The 13,630-nt window shown below is 37.3% G+C and overlaps 1 protein-coding gene across 3 annotated transcripts in view; it reads left to right on the top strand.

Annotated features, from left to right (window-relative positions):
- Positions 1–2,052: 2,052 nt before the first annotated feature.
- Positions 2,053–13,630, top strand: part of RTKN2 (rhotekin 2) — a 62,930-nt gene continuing 51,352 nt past the window's right edge. The window contains exons 1-3 of one of the 3 annotated variants that reach the window (XM_019731898.2): positions 2,080–2,386; positions 5,877–6,148; positions 8,174–8,370. In XM_019731898.2, coding sequence (XP_019587457.2) covers positions 8,213–8,370 — 158 coding nt within the window. In that variant the 5' untranslated portion in view covers positions 2,080–2,386; positions 5,877–6,148; positions 8,174–8,212. Of the gene's footprint in view, positions 2,387–5,876; positions 6,149–8,173; positions 8,371–13,630 lie in introns of all 3 variants that reach the window. The other 2 variants (XM_019731897.2, XM_019731899.2) reach the window with 2 other exon arrangements.

Below are 13,630 nucleotides of genomic sequence, written 5' to 3'. Positions count from 1 at the left end.
CAGTAACTCCATCACTCAACCTCCAGTAGAAGCGCCTATCTGAGTGTAGGCATGAGCTGGGTGAGAATCCACCTACTGTGGGAGCCCAAGGAGGGTGGGATGTTGTTTCCAAACGACAGATGCCCAAATATTATCTCTCAAACATTTGAAATAGTAATAGGTAGTACTGTACTTCTTACTTTCTGGCCATTGTTTCATTCATTCTCAAGCTAATCAAACTACTACATGTGAAGTCTTTAACCTTTCGGTAGTTTCCATGGATTATTCTATTTTTATTTTATGTACATTACATGCACAAGGGAAAACTGATGAAACCAGCAGTAACAAGAAAGGACCTAGGGATAAATAAGGAAGCAGCATTCCTACTCTGAGGTATTTTAATCAGCATGTAATAGTTACATCTTTAGCACTTCCTAGATACATCCTTTGATGAATAATAAAGAGATAATACCACATCACATCTTCTTCTCCAAAGAGAAAGTTCTTTAATAGCAACTGTGTATTCTACAGATAATTACTAAGTATGACCATTCCTAGATCTCTTTCTTCGAGTATTATAAATAAATGCTTCTGCAGATATACATACCTAGTATTTACTCATCATATATTCCTACATCAGTGTCCAATTTAAACTTGGTTGGCTTGCCTCTGTTTCCATGAAATGATGATTACATTAGGTATTTTGATCTGAGCCTGAGAGCTGTGTGTGTTGTATGAAAAAATAATATACATCTGATGATGATCTCCCTGTGTGTACTTCTTTTATGAGTCAGGTACTATAGGAGCCTTATGCAGCTTACCCTGAAGAGGGAATAATTATATCACAAAATGGTAAGTGTAAGAGAGAGAGGTGTACACTAGGGGAAGGGTACCTAATGACGCTGGAATTCAGATCTGTGTTTGGAGACAATGAGGTGAACTCTGTGTTGGTAATTTTGAGCTTTACATATTTTATAGCTGTGTATAAGGATATGGGTCATTCCTAAAGTAAGGGGAGGGTCATTCTTAGCTGGGCAGCTTATCTTATCACCTAGTCCAAAGGGCCTCAGAGAGGCAAATTACCCATTTGAGAGGAAAGGCACTTATATTTTTCTAAGTACATCTTCAACTGTTTTTAAAGGGCTTTATGGATAATGTGACCATATAATTTAATACCCACTATGGGACAAGTGCAAGACGGGTGGGAAATTGAGACACATATCCAGACAGGACTGTCTCAGGCAAATAAAAAATATGGTCGCCCTATTTATGGAAGAAAAAGTGTTAGAATCCTTCCATGAGGTGAGGGTGGGAGAGTTGATTTGATAGACTCTTCCATTTGGATAAAAAATGTCAGAAGCCAAAGAGGTATCTTATTGCCCTTTCAAGAGGAAGTCAGGATAAGGCCAGAGAAAGGGCCTGAAATCTTTGGCACTACAATTTTGACTTAAAGATTTCATACTTTCCCATTATGATTAATAACAGAAACATTTAATTCAAAAGAATCTTTGTATTGGTCTTTAGGGACAGCAAGAAATGGAGCTCTGGGAAAACAATCCATTCTGCTGTCACCCTGGATGTTGGTGGGGAAAGAGTAAGGACAGAGGTGTTCTGCAAGAAAGAGCAGACTACTTGGGTAAGAGGCATCTGGAATCATAAAGAAACATTGGGGTAAAAGAACAGATCTTGTGAAATGCCTGGCATGGTGTCTCACCAGCCTGATCAATAAAGCTGTGATCTGAGTGACCCTGGGTAACAATTTTGTGCTGTGGGAGAGAGTAATCTCTGAAAAAAATGTCAATCGGGCCTTTGGAAGCCAGACCATGGGCTCTTAGAAACACTGTGCCCATGAGCTGTTTGTCGGAGCCCAGCGACTTCACTCTTCAGTCAGAGGCCTCCGAGTGCTTTGGAAGGCCACCGGTGGGATGCAGGCAGAAGGCTCCCCGTGCAAAGGGCGTGCCTCTGCCACCAGCCTAAACCCAGAGCTGGGTCAGGTGCACTCAGTGGCAGACATTTTCCCTACAGCCCCGCCCCCTCTTGTTCCAGGCCCGCCCACATCCCAATCAGTGCCTTAAGTCAGTCAGCCGCTTCCCACATCCCAGCGCGTACCGAGAACTCGGGTCTCGGCAAACTACCGGTGCGGGAGGCGAGGGGCGCAGGGAGCGCCCACTGCGCGTGCGCGCGCCCGATCGGCAGCCCCTGTACCCCCTCCTCCTGCAGCCGGACTTGGTACGGCCGAGACTTGGTACGGCCGGACGGTTGGCGTCCTCCGCTGCTCCAGACAGGGGCGGGCTTTTCAAATCTTATCTTTGGAGGAGTGGTGGCGGTCTCAGCCGGAGCGCTGGAGATGGAGGGGCAGACGCTGAGGGGTCCCGATCTCTGCCTGACCGGGCTTCCTGCACAGCAGGTGAGTGAGGAGGGGGCCCGGCTTCAAGTGCTCATGCGATCGTTCTGTCTCGTCGTCGGGAAAGCCCTCGCTCCGCATCTCGTATTCAGCGGTGGCCAGAAACAAAGGACAGGGCTAGGAGACTGCCTTTTGAGGGTCTAATGGAGCTTGCAAATCTTCACACACCCCGCCCCCGATTTCCTAGGGAGGAAACAGGCTCGGAATGGGGAAGCGATGCCGGGGTACCGCCGCGCGGTTCCAGGCGCACCTGTCCGCTCCCCGCCCCTTCCCGCAAGGTTTGGACCTTCGTCGTGTTGCAAGTGTAGGTAACGCATGGGAAAGGGGAGCCCTAGGTTTTACGAGAAGCTCACCCGAGGCCAATAGAGAGCAGTGTGCTTATTTTACTAGACTGATGGAAAACAATTATTGGAGCGATGTCTGCGCGCAACATAAACTTACGTGGGCGGGGCGGAGAAGCAAACTGCAACCCTTGAACTTTAGAAAAAGTTGATTTGATAGTGGATTCTTTTTGAGTTGCCTAGAAGTTTGATGATTTTTCTATTTAGTCACCTAAAATGTGTTAGAAACGTTTTTACTTAATATAGACCAACATTGTTTCTTGGCAAAATCAGCTATTAAAGTGTTATCCTTTCCACTCTCAATCAGAACTTTAGGGTCTTAAAAGAAAATTGTGATGTCATTACGCTGAATCGTCACCTCCATTTTAATCTCCACCTCCGTTTACTTACTTCTGAAGTAGGTTAAACTATATGAAATTGCCAGTTTTGTAGGGCGAAATTGGTACGTTAGCAAATGTGTATGCCCCAACTTACTATCTTTGTTTAGAAAGCTGGTAAAACCTTTGTTTAGAAACCTTTACCTGTTCTAGAAACCTTAAAAACCTCAGCGGATACAAAATTGTTAGGAAGTTTTCAAGTCTACTGGGAAAAATAAAGCAAAACATTAAGAATCATTATGCAAAAAAGCCAGTGCTTTTGTCAGTAATTTATAGTAATTTATACTGTTTTATAACAGCTTGTTCAAATATTTCAAACACTTTGATGTAAAGTACTTTTTTTCTGCCCTATAATGTTATGTACTTTGTCTTGGTTGTTAATGAAATCTTGATTTCTAGGGAATTGGCAATTTATTGAGGTTCTTGGACTTATCATATAAGTTGTTGGTGTAGCCATTCAAGTATATTTATTGAGCTCTGTGCAGCAGGAATGTTTAGGAATGATACAAAATAGATAAGAGGATATGGTCATGAAAGAAATTTAGCTACATGGAATGAAAATAAATATTTAAATGTACATAAAAGCTGAATTATTTACATGTGGGAATGTACAATACTCAATGATTGCTCAGGCAGCAAGAAATCAAATTAATTTAGTTGTGGAATTCCTTCTGTTTGAATCTTGGAGAAAAATTAATTGCAAAATAGTAATAGGTTTCAACCTAGCAGGAATATTGAGGGTCAATAAAAATTTTATACTTGATTAACACTGAATTTTTAATTGGTGTACTTCCTGTGATTTTAATGACCCTGCCATCTAATAGGAATAGGACCAAAGATTTTGAGGTGGTCATACACTGTTGAAACACCTCTCCTCAAACCTTGTAATCATCTGTGACTACTCACAGCACAGAATATTGGATTTGGAGTCAGGTTAAGGTCAAATCCAAATCTGCTTGTTGTGCAACCTTGAATAAGTTACCTGTCTTTTCTAAATCTCAGTTTCTATAGCTGTAGAATGGTTAAATGCCTATCCCAGAAAGTTGTTGGAATTCGAGAATCTCTTTAAAGTGCTTAGTACAGTACTTTGCACCCAGAACATGCTTAAGAGATGATGACTGTTTTTGTTATTATCTTTTTTTGTCTTATTCATCTGAGCAGTTGGAGCGGCCACCTACCTTGTCTTACAAATGTTTAAGCTTTTGAAATCTTAATAAAAATAAAATTTGAGAAGTAATACAGTCTCATTGCAGAAAAGTGAACGTATATGGAAACATGAATTTAAGAATTCTTTCTCCAATTCCATTTCCCAGCATGACCACTATTAACAATTTCCAGATTTTATTCTGTACATGAACAATTCTTAAAATACACACCATTTCTTTTAGAAGAATGTATACTGAATATACTCTTGGTCAATCTTCTTTTTCACCTTGGTCTCTTAGCTAGCGTGGTTTAACTATATCCATTAAGTGGATGATAGTTTCTATCTGGCTTAGTACAGTTGTCTTAACTAGCAGCCCAACTTCTTCTTCTTCTTTATCTTCTTCTTTCTTTCTTTTTTTTTTTTTTTAAATCAGTGCTTACTTCCAACAGTAAGGCCATTTTCTTTGCACTTCCTTTGTACCATTCTAGCTTCTAAATCCTCCTATGTTTCTGTTTTCTACAGGATCTAGATTTTCACTTTTAAGTCATCTCCCTATTTCACTTTTAGCCTTGCCCTGTCCATTTATTTTTATCAACCTGACTTTAAATACCTACAAGATCAGGACAGTGCCATAGGCCTCTGTTTGCCATGTATACAAGCAAGCCCTTATTCAGAAAATTGAAGAAATAGCAAGAGGATGGATCTCTTCCCATTCTCTCCTCTCCTCTCCTCTCCTCTCCTCTCCTCTCCTCTCCTCCCCTCCCCTCCCCTCCCCTCCCCTCCCCTCCCCTCCCCTCCCCTCCCCTCCCCTCCCCTCTCCTCTTCTCTTCCTGGAGATTTGCATTCAGACACTTTTAAGAGGGATGGGTATAGGGAAACATGCTTTTGTCATGGGTCCTAATCGGTCTTGAATCTGCCATGATGGTCGAGGCAGCAGCGGTGAAGATTTTAGCTCTTTCCTCTTCCTCGTTGAGGTCAATAAGCATCACCATTGAATGCTCAATGGTGCCCTAATTGCGTGATCATTATTTTCATTGTGGATAGCACTAGACATCAACTCCAACCTTAGCACACTTCGCACCTCCTAAGACAAGTCCTTCAACTCCATAAAGCCTTTCCTAGCTAGAGTAGTATGGCTTGACCAGAGAGGTTTTCTCTGCGTGTAAAGTAAGAGACGTGTACTGAAAGATGTTGCATGGAGAAGACAAGACTGGCTAACACAAGAGCCCTCCCAGATCCACATCCGCTCTCTGTAGATAGAGCAGGAGAGGTAGAGTCATAGTTTGTATGTCATATGTATGTTAAATTGGCTGGTTTAGGAATCAGCAGATTATTTCTCTAAAAGGACATAGTAAATATTTTTAGCTTTGCTGGCTAGACAGTCTTGAAATCCCTCAGCTCTGCATTTGCAGCTTGCATACAAATGGGCGTGGCTATGCCCCAGCACAACTTTCTTTACAAAGACAGGCACCAGCCAGGCTATAGTTTGCTGACTCCTGCTCTGAAGGATAGAATTCTGATATTAATACTTGCTAGATATATCTCACTTCCTTAATGCATATTTAATCTTACAAATACATTAAAAGAACACACCTGACTTTACGTTTTTTTCTCTGCTCTTTCCCAAGCCTCTATAATTTTATAAAGTCTTTATCAATAAATGATGAAGAGAATACAGTCTTCATTTACAAGATGGAAACCCTGGAAGCCCAGACTGATTCCTTAATGTGGCTATGGCCATCTACTGGTTCCTTAAGGTTGTTGCAACTTTCCAGATTCCTGTGGAATTTTAAGTAGTCCAGCAGTAGTAGTTGTCTACTCTGGCTGAATATCCAATCACCAGAGGAAGTTGAAAAAAATAAAAAATGCTCAGGTTCCTTCTCCAGAGATCCTAATTGGGGTAGGACATAAACTTTTATAAGACCCTTCCTATCTGCCTGAGGTAATTCCCAGCTTTAAGAACCACTGTACTAGTTCAACTGGCTGCCTCACTGTAGCATTTACAAAGCAAAATTGAGTTTAATGGCACCAGATGGTATTTGTTTATATTTGAGTTGTGGAGTAAAGCTATACATCCCAGCTTCAATTTGCTCACTATGTGCACTCTTCCAATATTAACCAGCCTGCCAGAGTTTATTTCTATAGATATGTGGGTCACATAGATAATCCTTGAAATTAATTATTAATTACATTAAATAAGAATTTACTTTGGGGCTGACAAGTCATAAAAGGATGAAATGGAGTTGTTGAAGTTCAGTCATGTGTAAAGAAGGAAAACCAGCAAATGACTGCATTTATATAGTACAGCAGTTTTGAGTTATACTACAAGAGAAGACTTTATCTGGTGATTTACATGATGTAATTACAGAAGGTAATTAAACAGATCTGGTTTTTTTTCATTCAACTAGTATATCTGATTGATTTGGATAGTCAAGTTAAATCATCTACTGCAGTTTCTCTTTTTGGGTAATCTTTGTAGACTATTGCTCTCCCAACTTTCAGCTTTTCTCTTTGAGAAGATTGTCTTTAATATCTGGAACTTTTGTTACTAGATTCCATTCACATTTTTACATCGATTTTGATCAAAATAAAAGATAAATTATAACATTCATTTTTAACCACAGAAAGCAGGATGGTCACTTTATTTTAAAAATCGACGTACTGGAGCATTATTTCTTGTTTGTAGTATAGTATAGTATAGTATCTGATGATTTATAATTTAAAAAAAGCCACTGTGAATTAAATCAGAACAGTACATTTCAGCTTACAGAATTTTAGTGTTACAGATGAAACTAGTATATAGAGTCAGGCCATTACAAGATCATTTTATGGAATAAAAGACTTTCAGAACTAAATGATTTAGTAGTTTCATTTTTACTCTTAAAACTAAAATATATCCAAAACTGTATTCTAAATTTCTGTTTCAGGTAGCCAAAATGTCTCCCATTTTTCTAAGCACAGTGCTTTTATTTTTGCTCTGTTGCTTCTGAGATTTTATTTACATTGCTTAACATTGCTTTGCATTGTTACCTCCCTGATGCTAAACCTTAGTTTCTTTATTCAGCATCTGCTATTTTAGAAAGTTTTCCCTTGGTTAATTCAGTGCCATCAACCACATCGTGCCATTCCACAATCCAACTTAAAGAAGAGGTACATGTGCTATATTGTTCACATTAGTTATTATATTATTATAATAGTTTACTGAGGCTACCATAACAAATTACCATAACCGAGTGGCTTAACACCCCAGAAATTTATTCTGTCATCGTTCGGGAGGCCAGAAATCTGAAATTAAGGTATCCGCAGGGCCATTCTCCCACAAAAGGCCCTTAGGGAAAACTCCTTCCTGGCCTTTTCCAGCTTCTGGTGGTTGCTGGCAATCTTTCGTGTCCCTTGGTTTACAGTCTCATTACTCCAGTCTCTGCCTCCATCTCTACATGGAGTTCTCTCTCTATGTCTTCACACGGCCTTCCTACAAGGGCACCGATCACTGAGTTTAGGGCCCATGCCAATTCAGTGTGTTCTCAACTAATTATATCTGTATCTGTAAAACCCAATAGCCAAATAAGGTGATATTCGGAGGTTCTGAATTAAAGACAGGCATATTTGAGAGACACTATTCAACCTTGTATAGTTACAGTAAGAATATGTAATATTTTTCACTTTTGTTTCTATTCTGTTTGTCCAGTAGATTATAAAGACTACCTAATAAAGCAAGAAATTAAGGTTTTGCAAAGAGCTTTTTAAGATAGCTATATTTTTATACTATCATACATTAACACTTAGTTACTTTGCCAGTATAGTAGAAAATTACAATGATATCTAGTACACCTCCATCTATTAGTGATAAAAAGAAATGTTACAGTTTTGGATTTTTGCTATCTTTTAAAAATGCTTTTCTCTCTCTCTCTCTTTTTTTTTTAAGGATTGCAGCATTCGAGAAAAAATAGATTTAGAAATTCGAATGCAACAAGGAATATGGAAACTCCTTTCTCTGAGCACTCAGAAAGACCAGATTTTACATGCAGTAAAGAATCTCATGGTGTGCAATGCTCGAATAATGGCTTACACATTGGAACTACAGAAATTAGAAGAACAGATTGCAAATCAAACTGGAAGATGGTTAGTGGCATAGTTTACCTATGACTTTTAATGTACTTATATATTTGAATTAAAAACATGATATATAATTTAGCCTTAAGGTCAAATGTCAAATCACTGAAGCTTTTAAAAATATACTGAAGTGCCCTCTGATAACATGAATATTTTGACAGTGGAGCTCAGAATAAATTTATTAAGGCAGCATTTTTCACTGGAAGTTTTGTTGTGTTTAATACTTCCAGATTCTAAATTTAATAGTTAAGAAGCAAGAACTGACAGAATGTTTTAAGGACTGAGACCAATAGTTAAATATAAAGAATGTAAATTAAAGAAAAACTAATTTAAAAGTGTGCTATTAATGAAGGTACTAGGTGAGTGTAATGGCAACTTAGGTATATAAATTGAAATGAGTGGACAGCAAAATTGAAAAGATACAAAACCTTCTGAATGGATGGGACTTAAAATATCTGCTAGCACATCCTTTTCATATGAATATAAATCCTAGAGAGGCAAACAACTTACTCAAGGACATGTAACTAGCTAGTGATAGAAGCTAATGAGAGGTCACTTAGGATTTGTTAAGTAAGTTCTGTTTCTTTTTCTGTCACTCCAAGCTGCCCTTTTGGATCAGGTCTGGGATTTGTGTATAAAATGTACTTCCCGTGCTCTTTAAAATGCAGGACAATCTTTCTGGGGATTTCAGGAAAAGTCTTATTTGGACCTAAGTATTGACTCAACTTAGTGACTAGATGTTGGGGTTTTTGTTTTTTTTAAATATGAATAGTCTTATGTTGATTAGTCTATTGTTGATTAGTCTTCAAGCTCTAGCATTAGTAAAAAGTTTCTTTTTAGACACCAGTGGCCTTTGGGCTGTTCACAGTGCCGTTAAATTCTTGAAAAGTAAGGTGAAAACGCAGATCAGAGAAAGAGATTTCTGTAAAAACAAAATATTGATGTGACTGTGATATGACAAAGCCTTATGTACAATGTAGCTAATATTTGTTAGCTTTATTTCCTTGGGATAGCGACTTAATCTCTTTGTGCCTAATATTCTTTATAAAACTTGGCATGATAATGTTTACATTTTGAAAATTAAGATTATATATGTAAAAACTATTGTAATGCCTTTTACATAATTAATATTCAATAAATGTCAAATAATTTGTATTATTATTTATCCCTGGCTTTATAAAATGAAATTATCCTAGTATCATAGTCTAGGAAAATATTTTTCAGATAGACATACATTGGTTTAAGTCAGTGCTTCTCAAACTAGGTCACATGTGTCACTGAGAATACAGGATTATCGTATGTGTTAAGAGATATGCAAAGCCATAGAATAAATATAGAATATCTTCTTATAACGTGAATTTTTAACTTAAAGAATGAGAAATTTAGAATTGTGGCATAGTTTTGGGTTATTCTACTGGTGCGGATGTATGTTCCTTCTCTCTAGCCTTTATAAGGGTGTTTGGTTAAGGGGGGCTATTTCCATGGAAAAGTTTAAGAAGCACTGATTTAAAGACAGTGTAAGACTAAACAATATTGTATCATCTCTCACAGTTTTATGGAATATTCCTCTGAGAATCATATCTGTCCTCTATATTCATGTTCTTTAAATATTTACGGTAGACCCTCTTTACCCTTGGGGGATATGTTCCAAAACCCCCAGTTGGATGCCTGAAACCACGATTGTACCTTAATTAACTTCTTCAACTCTGCCGGAAATGTGGCAGCAGCTTCTTCATTAGCAGACACAGCCTCTCCAGTAATTTTTATGTATTTCAGTCCAAAACTATTCCTGAATCTTTGTAACCATTCCTTACTTACAATAAATGCCTTGGTGTCACTTGTTTCAGGGGATCCCTTGCTGAAGTCCTTTTATAGGCTCAGTGCTTTCTTGGACAACACATTACCGTCAATCAGAACACGTTTTCTGTTTATTTCCTCTACCCACAAATTTTAATGCCTTTTCCATCGTAACTAAGCACTTACCATGCACTACGGCTGTAACTTGCATTTTAAGGTACAACAGCAAAACTAGCACGAATTTCTTTTTATTTCTTCACAATTTCATGGGTAGAAGATTTGTTCTTAGTAACCTCAGCATATGATTTTTTTTTTTCTTTCCTGTTAAGTCAAGTACTTTCACCTTTTCACTAAAAGGAAGCATTTTACAGCTTTTCTTTGGCATATCCGACTCGGCAGCATCACTATTCTTGTGCTTTGGGGTCGTTAAGTAAAATAAAGGTTACCTGAACACGAGCCCTGTGACACCACAACAGCCGATTTGATAACCAATATAGCCGCTAAGTGACTAACAGGCAGGTAATGTATAGTGACACTACGCTGGACAAAGGAATGACTCATGTTCAGGCGGGACAGAGCGAGATTTTATTACGCTACTCAGAAATGTGTGCAATTTAAAACGTACGAATTGTTTATTTCTGGAATTTTCCATTTAATATTTTTGGACCACAGTTGACCATGGGTAACTGAAACCGTGGAAAGTGAAATTACAGATGAGGGTGGGACTACTGTAAAATTAATTGTGAGTTGGCCATTTCCATAATTTGGCAGTATGACTTTTCTGAAGTTGCTGATTTATAAAAACTGTTAAATAAACCAAATCCCTTTTGGATTTATATAACAAAGACAGAAAAAAATATCTAGGATTCTCAACTGAAGATGTGTATGATTTTCAGTTTCTTTATTGATTATTTTTGATAAATGAAAATACCTTTGATGCTACACACATATTTTTTCATTGTTCATATAAAAACATTGTCTCCCTTAATTATTGAACTATTTCTATTTTAAAAAAAACAACACCTGAGTATTCTGTATGAACTGTTTTGTTTATAACTTCATTTTGTTATATGCAGAAACAACCTGAGTTCACTGATTAAATGTAACTAGAAATTATAGAGCTTGCCTTCTTATTATATAAAAATGACCTAAAGATTAATGATAGATTTTTTAGTTCCTTGAAGAAAGTTATGTAAATTATGCCATTTGATTAGTCAATCAAATATTTACCGAATATCTACTACTTGTACAACTCTTACTAAGTACTGTGCTAGTATATCCAAATTCAAAAAACACAATTTATCAAAATATGAGACTATATGTATATTCTGCAGTCATATGCTGTAGAGACTTAGCAGTCTGTTCCTTAGCGTGATTTTGATCATCTTGAAGGTAAGAAAAATGCTCTGTTTTTACGTTGCTACCAGAATTAAAATAGCATTTTAATGAGTCTACTGCCTACCACTAGTCTACCTTCTCTAAAATTTTATGATAAAATGTCAAAAAAATTAATACAGATAATACATCTAAACTTTTTCAAAGGAGAATCAAATCAGTATGAAATCGTAGACCTGAGGAAGGTGTAATGGAAGAGTTGGATCTGAATCTTCTAGATCATGACGGATGATAGAGAGAGTTTGGTTAGGTGAGTAGGAGGAATCAGCATTCCAAGAAAGGAAAATAGCAAAATAAAAGCTAAGGGTGGAAGAAGAGCATGAACAATTCAAGCGCAGCAAAGACATATGTGTGGTTCAGATGATGATCAAGCCCAAGTTGAAAAGGAAATGGGCGGAGGGGGTAGCAAGATTCAAAAAAATTTGGAATGCTAGGAAGTTAATTGGTATTAATTGACAGACTTTCTGGGTGCCAGATATTGTGCTAAGGTGTTCACAAATATATTACAAACTAAGACAGAGGTATAAACATCTTTATTAAAGACTTAGAAACTTTCAAAGGGCACACAGTGACTAGGTGTGGCTGGGATATGAACCCATTTGACTTAAAAGCCTGAGTACCCCTCACCCTCCAAAAAGAAGCCCATGTGTTTTGTACTACCCCAAGCTTTACATTTATTTCATTATTTATCTTTTATCATTTTATTTGCAGCAAAAGAAGAGACATTATAAAATGGGTGTTTGGAAAGGTTATCCAGTAGGAGAGTATTGAAAGGATGATGAGACAAAATAAATGAAATAACAAAGTTTTAGGGAAATTATTTAGCAATAGGCAGACCTAGAAGTGATTGAGTAAGTAATTTGATGAGAGAATTAAGGAGATCAAAAATAGTCCTTGAGTTTAGGGGTTTTCCAATAGATTTTCCACTCAAAGTGCTCTTTATACAAAAACAACATTCTGCAAACAGCTTCAGTTATTTATCAGTTTATTGTGAATTTATTAAAGTAAGCACATGATGTTGCTTCATTTTACAGCTTTTTTAAAACAGGGTTTCAGTAAAGAATTAAGCCCTTGATGCCCCAAGACACGCGTTGTAAACAGTGATTTAAATTCCATGTTTCTAGGATAGTGCTAGTTTTGTACAATTCTTGGGAAAATTGAGAAAATTGTCCTTTTGTGGTTTAGATGAGGAATTCCCACTGAGAAATCAGTGATAAAGTCATATTATTTGTTCCTTTTTTAAAAAAAACGTGTCTGGGACTATTGGTAACTGGTTAAATATTCTATTACTATAATGTTCTAATGATATAACAAAAGCTTTGTTCTCCTAAATTGTGTGTAGTTATGAAACACCTTCTGGTGTACCACCTATTTTTTATGTCTATTAAATATGCAAGAAATACCCAAGTTTGTGTACAATTCACAATACAGGCAGGGCGATTTTAAAAAGTGAGATATAAAAAGCTTTCTAGGTTAAGTAAACAGGAGATAGTTAGGGTGAGGGGTGGAATAGAGACAGCTTACTGCCTCAGTTTAGATGATAGGATTGCTTAGTTACAGCAATCTGTCAATTTGCTAGTCTTTTGACTGGTAACCTAGACTATCTCCCTATCATTTTCCTGCTTCTTATAACCAGATACATCTACTTAAAAGACTGGTTATGTCAGTCCACTTCTTAAGAAACAGCTAATGGTTTCCACTTACTAAAATTCCTTAGATAGGCATTGTATTCCAGATGTTTGTGGTCTGATTTCAAACACTTTCAGTCTCATCTCTCGAATTTCTATTTTACAAATTTTTTTCAGCCAAATGCTAGATCTGTATCCCCAAAACAGTGCTTGAATTTTCTTGTCTCCAGTGCTTTTGTGTATACTGACGTGCCCTATCTTTCTTTTCTACTTACCAAGACCTCTTTTGTGCTGCATCATCAGTTTCCTTGGTGATTCTATTCAGAAAATGATCATTTATTCCTCTTTTGGTGGAGTGAATAATATTTACATATTAATCTTGTATCTCCACCTTTGTTTTAGTCTTTGTTCTGCAATTAGATATGTATAATGTTTGCTGTATGTCCTTT

Source organism: Rhinolophus sinicus, linkage group LG07 (assembly GCF_036562045.2).
Source record: "Rhinolophus sinicus isolate RSC01 linkage group LG07, ASM3656204v1, whole genome shotgun sequence".
Lineage (NCBI taxonomy): Eukaryota > Metazoa > Chordata > Mammalia > Chiroptera > Rhinolophidae > Rhinolophus > Rhinolophus sinicus.
Note: the sequence above shows the minus strand (reverse complement) of the source record. Positions and strands in the feature narration are given on the sequence as shown.